This window comes from Lynx canadensis, chromosome C1 (assembly GCF_007474595.2).
Source record: "Lynx canadensis isolate LIC74 chromosome C1, mLynCan4.pri.v2, whole genome shotgun sequence".
Taxonomy (NCBI): Eukaryota; Metazoa; Chordata; class Mammalia; order Carnivora; family Felidae; genus Lynx; species Lynx canadensis.
In genome coordinates, this window is record NC_044310.1 from 94,651,953 (window position 1) to 94,660,991 (window position 9,039).

The 9,039-nt window shown below is 46.1% G+C and overlaps 1 protein-coding gene across 1 annotated transcript; it reads left to right on the top strand.

Moving 5' to 3' along the window:
* The first annotated feature begins 1,161 nt into the window (after positions 1–1,161).
* Positions 1,162–6,592, top strand: PIFO (primary cilia formation). Its single transcript, XM_030327747.1, has 6 exons — positions 1,162–1,254; positions 1,484–1,626; positions 2,230–2,328; positions 3,103–3,233; positions 4,662–4,779; positions 6,361–6,592. Exons 1-6 carry the CDS (start codon positions 1,236–1,238, stop codon positions 6,427–6,429), a joined length of 579 nt encoding a protein of 192 aa, XP_030183607.1. The 5' UTR covers positions 1,162–1,235; the 3' UTR covers positions 6,430–6,592.
* Positions 6,593–9,039: the final 2,447 nt, after the last annotated feature.

Below are 9,039 nucleotides of genomic sequence, written 5' to 3' on the forward strand. Positions count from 1 at the left end.
TGAGACCATATCTTTGTTCCATTTATAAGCTTTGTTTCTCACACAACCTTCTCTATTATTGGGCTTTCTGCACTATTACTTGTAAAAAATTTTCTTAGTGCTGTTATATATAAGTCAGGCACAACCAATTATTTCTGTAAAGTCCGGCAAGATATCTGAATATTAAGTAGGACATGTGACAATTCACTTTGTGACTGGGCAATGCACTGCAGAGGTGGCCAGCCTCCCTGGCCCAGTGACCAGGAGCATCCCCACAGTAGTTTTTAACAAGCAAAATGCTTCCGCAAGTTTCCAAAAAAACCCCCTGCATTAGATGTATAAAATCATCCCTGCAGACAATTCTAGCCTGGGATACGTGTGGCTTACAGGGTCATCTTTAGAGGCCAAAGGGTAGCACGAACCAACCACATGTGATAACTCCTAAAGCTATCCAAAACTCAAAACAGGTTAGTGTAAATATTCAGGACAAAGGTAAAGGCAACAAGCACTCTGACGTTTCTTCTTGGGTTAGGATGGGAGCGCTCATGAGGGGGCTGGAAACTATCTTCATAACCTCTTGCAATTGTCACCTATCAAGTACCAGGACCTGACTGCTTTCATCCTGTTTTCCCAATCCTGCCAACAACCCTGTAAGGAAGAGTTTTTATTCCCAATTTGGACATGAGGAACCGGGTACTTAAAACACTGAAGTGACTGCTCAAGATTTTAAAACCATCAGACACTTCTGTGATTCCTCTGCAGTCCCACTGCTCCACACAAGGCTGCCAACCGTGTTAAAGCCTCGTGCGTGCCCCACTTAGAGGTAGAAGGGGGCAACCTGCGGGGAAAACTGGGTCTAAAAGGGGCCTAATAGGGAACTGTCTAGGCTACACTCCATTTAGTCCTCCATTCCCCTGCCGTAGACATGGCCCTGGGAGCCCTCTTCAGCAGCACATCCCCGCCGGGTGGCCCAACTTCCAAAGCCCTTCCGCTCAATCCCACACCTGCACAGCCCCTGCAGCCGCGAGTCCTACAACCCTTCCCTGCACCTGCGCCCAACGCAGAGTTCACACTGCTCTGGGACCCAGGGGTGCGCGGGAAGGCGGGGCAGGGGGAGGGTCCCGCGCAGCTGCGCAGGCGCACGCGGCTCCCGCCCAGCAGCGCAGGCGCGCGCAGAGCCGCTCCCCTTGCATTCGCGGCGCCCCTGCGTTCTCTTAGCAACGCTGTACATAAGTGGCAACCTGGCTGCGCACGCGATGTGCTTCAGCAAAGCGGGTGCGCGGGGCTGATAAGGGAGTCAAGGATAGAGGGCAGGAGGGAAGAGTGGGGAGGCTGGCGGGCGAAAGGATGCAGTTCTTCCCCTCCACGGGGTTCGGTCTGATTTTTGTTCTCTATCCGGCCCAGTCCTGGTCTTGGCCTCCACACACCCCACGCGCTTCCTAAGCGCTCACTTAGACCCAGGGGCCTTCCTCATGTGGAGTTTCTCCTCTTTCTTGATCTTCAGATTCGCCGGATAACTACTCCTTTGGAACATGTCAACAGAGGAAGCTCTTTCCTCAATACTACCCCCCAAACTTGTTGGGGAACAAGTTTATCCCTCTTCGAGGAGCGCCCCACAGAGGGCCTGGATGTTACATAGCAGAAGATGTGAGTATTCACCTTCCCTTGCGTGGGTCTCAGCTCCCTATTCGAGGACACCCAGCTTGCATGGAAGAAAAACACGTGATCTTTGAGGTGGCCGCATAGGAAGGTGCCCTCGCCCTCTAAGGCCAGCTGTCAGATCCAGTGTCGCAATTAAAGGACCCTTGTCTCCACTATCAACACCCACCAACCACAAGCCTCTTATATAGTCTTTTATGTAGTACTCACTCCATTTCCACCTCCAAACGCCTCTGAACCAATGCCTCCCATTAGTCCAACCTTGGTACCTTGCTGTGCTGCTAGGTCATGAAATAATGTAATCTGACCAAGGGTGGGATTAGGGCAAATTCAGCTCTGTGGGGCCCACAGGACTGGATTCACTGGAATGCACAAGTCATTTACTCTACGTAGCCAGCCACGTTTCCTTGCAGATGTATCTGCCTTACTTTATATAATTGTTTCTATAGTCCTCACTCACAGGAGTAAAAAAGAAAGAGCAACTTTTGCAGAGAAGATTCAGATAAGAACATTTTGAGTTCACTCTGTTTTGATGACTATAATATTCATTATGTGTTTTCTTTCTTTCCTTTTTTAATACACTACCTGAAGATGTATGGATTGGCATACAACCTCTCTAGGATCCCAACCAGTAGAAAAGGATATACTTTTGGCGCCAGGACAGCTGTAAGGTTTAAGTCAATCAACAAGGTTAGAAATGGCTGAATGTGCTTTGATTTTAGTGTGACCCATGTTGCTGTATGTATTTGCTGCGTGTATTTGCATCCCAGAGAGAACAGGGTGTTACCCCAAAAATATCCCCTGCAATTCAAGAAAAATATTTAGACCAAGGCTGTTAAGAAATATATCTGAAAAACTCGGATGTTAGTATCTCAAATGTGTGTCAGAGCCCTGGGAGAGTGGAAAATGATTCTAGAAAGAACTAGTACCAAGACAGGGCTTCAGGGCTGACACAGATGATGTTACAGAAGCTTTGTTTATATGTATCCTATCATCTTGTAAGAAAAAAAAAACAAATTCCTACCTTTTAACCCTTTTGTGTGATTGGATTTCAAGTCTAAATGTCTTCAGTATAGGATCCTAATCTGTTGGTCAACATTTTCCTGACACTTGAGCTCAAGGAGAGGGATACTGGATCTAAGAAATCTCTGGGTGGGATGACAGACACAGCAGGTGCAAGAAGTCACCTTGGTCCTTTTCCGCCTATAGGTGTCTTTCTACAGCCTCAGCATGTGTGTCTTTAGGTAGCTGAACCCCACCCTCATCTTGGGTTTCTCCCTACTGTAGGTTTAAATCTGTAGCTGCAGTAGTGAAAACATAGTGATACATGAAAAGAAAGAGGATCTGTCTGTTTTCTTTAATTAGAGGCTTTGTGTGTGTGTGTGTGTGTGTGTGTGTATATATATATATATATATATATATATATATCACCCTATAACATGTTTATCTTTCTCTGAAAAACAGGACACGATGCTTTACCCTGGCATGTACCAGACTGCACATCCTCGGGAGCAAAAACACAAACAAAATTTTGCTCCATTTAATACCTTCTTGCCTCGATTTAGGACAGACTCAAAGGACACTTATTATCCTGGGTATGTCTCCTCTTTTCTGGAGTGCTTCAACAAACGGCAATAGGAAAGGACGTACAACGGAGAGGCTCCATCCAAACCACGCCAGCTCAATGAGAAACCACCCGTCCATCTTTAAAGAGCCAACCCCTTACCTTCCAGATCTCTGGCAATGTAGAATTCGAATTCACAGTGGTTCATTCAGTCAATGTTTATAAACGTGCCAGGCACTTTTAAGGGTTCCCGAGGTTTTGCTTAGTTAAACCCATCACGCAAGGCTCCTCATTCCTCGGACCCTACACTCTAGAGTCCAGACAGATGAGAAGTAAATAAACGTGAAAAAAATCAATGGTAATTAGGACAGTTACCATACAATTGAGTAGTCAGACAGTGACACTTCTGAGAGTGAACTTATTAATTACACCAAAACAGTAGCCACAAGCTAAGACTGTCACGGGCACACCAGGCAGTGTGGTGAGCTGGCGATGTGCTATGAAGACAGTAACCGGGTGATTGGATGGATGGCGCTGCTTTGGCAGGGATGTCCAGAAAGGTCTTTAGGGGAACAGACACGTGATCTGAAGTCCGAGTGACAAGATGGTGCCAGGCCTGTGAAGATCTGGGCCCAGGGCTTCCCAGGCAGCAGGAACAGCAAATGAGAAGGCTGTACGCTGGGGAGGAACCCGTGGGTGGAATGAAGACAGAGGCTGGTGTGGCAAGGGTGTGCTAAGCAAGGAGGAACTGAATGCAGGAGGAAGGCCAGGGCTGAGCACGTGGCCCTTATAGACCAAGTGCTTCAGGAAGCCATTCAGCATGTGTGCAACTGTGGGGCAGAGGGTCAAGGTCTTTGCCTGTCTCATGAGAAATACAAGGATCAGAGAGTGGGTGTAACTTTCTCAAGGTTGCATGAAGGAAGTGAAAATGTTGACTCTTGGCCCCCATGTCCATCCCAAGTGCTGTTTCCAACACAGTGAAGAGTCTACACCAAAAACAAAGCGTTATGAACAAAAGCAATTATAAAATAATGCCATGTCTATCAAAATTTAACAGCCTTCTCATCCTGAGATTGCTGATTGGATTATCATTACACTTTTACCACCAGTTTCAAATCATGAGCAGTACTTATTCATGACTGTGGTAGATCTCTTTTTCTCACCCACCGCTCCTGGGATCTTTTGGTCTCTCCACCAAGGATATTGAGTTGCAGAAATATTTTTTAAACTAGAGTCAATGTTAATCCCAACTGGATGGCGAGACTAGATATCATAACATTCACCAGAAATACATTAATAGGCAAGCAAACCCCACACTTGCCCCACATTAAAAAAAGCTAATTGGGCTATTTCCTTTTCTCAAGGAGTTAGGCCAAGTTCAGGGATGGCTGTGGTACTGATGGAGTTTGTATACAGTCACTAAGTCATCACATGTGATGCTTTGTATTTTTATTTCTAGCCCTGGCACATACAACCCAGAGATGAAGCCCCCCAAAAAAATCACTTGGCCAATGAAATTTGGATCTCCAGACTGGGCTCAGGTTCCATGCCTACAGAAAAGAACCCTAAGAACTGAGGTAATCGGACTGGACTTTTGTGGAACCCTCTTCCTTATGTATCAGGGGTTCTTATCCAGAAGTGTTTGAATGAGCTACAGGAAGTCCTTACTCCTGGGACAGTAGATGCACATATATTATATTTTTGAGAGTTACACAGTTTCATTAGATTTTTAAAGGTATGTATGACCGAACAAAAGGCACATTTTCTTCCTTAATCCTCAAGTGCTCTTCTGGTGTAGGAACAGAACGATCCCTAGATGATAGAGGAGGAAAAACAGGTTCTGATGGATTAAGTGATGTGTCCAGATTGACATCTTTTTTTTTTTAAATATGAAATTTATTGTCAAACTGATTTCCATACAACACCCAGTGCTCATCCCAACAGGTGCCCTCCTTAATGCCCATCACCCGCTTTCCCCTCCCTCCCACCCCCCATCAACCCTCAGTTTATTCTCAGTTTTTAAGAGTCTCTTATGGTTTGGCTCCCTCCCTCTGTAACTGTTTTTTTTTTTTTTTCCTTCCCCTCCCCCATGGTCTTCTGTTAAGTTTCTCAGGATCCACATAAGAGTGAAAACATATGGTATCTGTCTTTCTCTGTGAGACTTATTTCACTTAGCATAACACTCTCCAGTTCCATCCATGTTGCTACAAAAGGCCATGTTTCATTCTTTCTCATTGCCAAGTAGTATTCCGTCGTGTATATAAACCACAATTTCTTTATCCATTCATCAGTTAATGGGCATTTAGGCTCTTTCCATAATTTGGCTATTGTTGGAAGTGCTGCTATAAACATTGGGGTACAAGTGTCCCTGTGCATCAGCACTCCTGTATCCCTTGGGTAAATTCCTAGCCCAGATTGACATCTTGAATCTAGATCTCGTAACTACTAAGCCAGTGCTCTTTTCATCACACCATTTGAGTATTAGATCACCCAGGGACTGTAGACCATTCTGGTAAGAACATGAATTCAGGGGACAGACTGCTTAGGTTCAAGTACTAGCTCCCATATTTACTGACTGTGTCATCTCGGGCAATTTTTCCAAGCCTCCATTTTCCTTTCTTTACAATGGGTATAAAGCAACTAAAAAATAAAAAATAAATAAAATGGATATAACAATAGAATCCATCTGATAAGGTTGTAAAGATAGAGATAAGGTAGAGAAGCATCTAACACAGTACCTATAACATAATAATAATAAACTTTCAATCCATGTGAGTTATCATAATTCTGGGGGTGCCAGGTTTTTTAAAGAGGAACCTTGGATTAATTCTACAACTACGTATTAAATGCCTAATGCATCCACATCATGGCAGCTAGACCTATGAGTAACATGGAGGAATTAAACACATAATCTTTGTGTTTGAGAAGTTTACCAGCTCTTCTCAGAGATTTGTCAAGTAGAAAAGAATTCCTAGCATGACAGCAACAGAGGAAGGTGACAGAGAGTAGCTGTGCATGCAAACATTGACAGAATCCCTGAGACGAGGCTCCTCTGGGGTGGGCTTCAGCCGGGCCACACCAGCAGCGACGAGCCAGGAAGACCAGAGGTGGAGGGCTCTCATTAGAATATTGACCCAGACAATACTCCTTCCTTGCAGCTGTCCACTGACAAGGACTTCAGAAAGCACCGGAACCGCGTGGCCTACCTAAGCCTATTTTACAACTGAGGAGCTGTGACTGCGTTCACGTGGTCCTCCTGACCACAGATCCAGGACTGAGGACAGAGTCGCTCTTCCCCCTGCACTGCTGTGCTCTCTCCTCTGCCAGCATGGGGCCCGGGGAGGGAGAGGGCTCATAACTACTGTGTGAGAGGAAAAAGACCGCTGCAGAGCTCTGTCTCCATGTGCTGGTTTGTCGTGTGCGTACGTACGTAGACGGGCCTGGGGGTTCCTGCCAAGTGTTCAGTGGGGTGGCTCCACTTTACTGACCTACTCGTGGGTCCCTGTCCTCACGCTCTCGTTCCCAGGTTCCAGTCTTATGTATCCCACTAGCATTGGGAAGAAGGGCTGTTGGCCTCTACACATCAAGGATTGGATGGCTTCCTTGGGTTTGTACTTGGCCATGCTACATACAGAGGAAACATACAGGCAGGGTAAAACATTTCTATTTTACAATCTGTCCCAAATTTCTGAGTTCCTGGCATGGATTAGACAGGTCTGGATTTGTTGCTTTCCCAGACTGACATTAAACTCACTGAATCAGAAATTTGCCACTTCCCCTTACATCATCTATTTCATTTGTCAATCATCATATAAATTGAGTTCTTACCATGTATCCGAAAGAGTGGCAAGGACTGGGGACATAGCAGGAGTCAAAATAACCTCCTCTACTGGTCTGGAAGCTACAGAAGCAGTGCCCTGGCGTAGATGCATTCAGGGAATGCTTGACCTGCTGGAACACCCCCTCTAGGCCTCTGGAATGCTCTTTCTCTCAACCCACAGAGGACCTCAATCTTTACATTCTGGGATTAGAGCATGTATAAGAGAGAGAGAAAACAACAACCTGAAAAGTCAGGCCAAGGGAGAAATGGCATGGTAATATCCAAACCGAACCTTGGCGTGTCGAAGCTGGGGGCTGGATCTCTGCTCCCTGATCTTTGCTGGAGAGGACCCCCGGGTACAAAGAAGAAGGGAAAGGGCTAGGGTCTTTGTGACTTAACAGCTCAAAGCAGCGCTGCCCCATCTCTGCTGCAGTCCAGCACAAAGGCCTCGGGACCCCCACTGTCTACATAAGGTCTGAGCCTGCAGGGGCCTCCTTATCTCTGTGAAACTGGAGTAGCTGTACAGGCAGAGTACCAGAAATCCAACCTAAAGCCTGCTTCCGGGTCTACATTTGTCCATCCCCAAGGGCCCCACGCAGCCTATTTTGTTGCCAGAGCCCCCACCTGCTGTGGCCAAGTTCAGTGAAATCATTACTCATGAAATCTTCTCAAAAAGATAATATTCTTCCGAACATGGCTTTGATGTGCTGGCACACAGAAGGAGGCCTCGATCAAAACCTCCCGTTAGGATGGCGTGGAGAGCAGTTCTGGCATTTCTGGTGACATTTTCATAGTAAGAGCAGAGTCAGAGTGGAGCTAAGAAGGGGGGAAGCCAAGAGCTCACTACTGTAGGTTGGCTCTAATTCTGGTTTGGTGAGTCAGATAGAAAGAGGTCTTTCATATCTGTTTAGATGTTTCAGCCGTGATTATGAGCCTAGGAAAATGGCCAGAGTTCTAGAGCAGAAGCTCTCCCAGGAACGAAGATGATGCATCTAGGGTTGAGTCTGTACAGATGCTGGCACCTGGGGAGCCCCAGCTGCGGGCTGCGGAGCAGCAGAGGACCCCTGCCAGCAGAGCCCTGTTCCTCAAATATCGGATCCTAGGTGTCTTCCACTAAAGCCCAGTATGGGTCCCCTTGACTAGAGAATCAGGTCCAGACTTTTAGCAAGGCCCTGCCCGTCTGATCACAGCCCGCCTCAGCAACCTCACTTCCTGCTATCCTCTCTGGGTACCTGTGTCCAGCCAGTTCACATTTCCTGCTGCTCTACGACTCCTCAAACTGTCTCTAGCCTCCGTGCTGCCCTATGCCAGTCTCTGCATGAGATGCCTTTCCTCACACTCTCTACCCAGTCAGTTCCTACTCATACCTCAAGGAGAAATCTAACACGGTTTCCTTTGTGATCCCTTTCTTTTCCTGCCACTCTCAGGCACCATTCACCGTAACAGCCTTGATCTCACTTGTATTGTCATGAATCTGGTTGCATAGCAGGCATTTGCAACACATGTCAGATCTGGGGATTTAAAGAAAAAAATAATCATTCTGTTTCCTCCAGATCATAATCGAGTTGGGGAGGCAGATGTGCAATGGATAAAATACAGTGCACTCTATAGCGCACTGTCAGCGGGACAAAGTGCTGTGGGAGGAAGGAAGGGGGAGTAATTATCTCCATGTGGAGTGGGGGCTGGTAGGCAGGGGACAAACAGAAAGATGTCTGGGATCAGGAAGATTTTGCTTACACAAATTGAGATTTTGATTAATTATTATGAATAAATTAATGATACTTCACCAGTGATGATGCCATGAGAAACAGTCAAATGGAAGGAAAACTCTAGAGCCTGTTTTACAATTATAACCCAAATATAGGCTGGGGTCCCATGTGGCCACTTTCTGCATGAATTCACATTTAAAAAAGCACATTATAACTGCCAAAAACAATTACAGGGGAATTCCAATCTTTCTAGTCTTGAAGAACATTAAAAAGCCTCTAATTTGTAAGCACAGGCAACATTTCTCAAA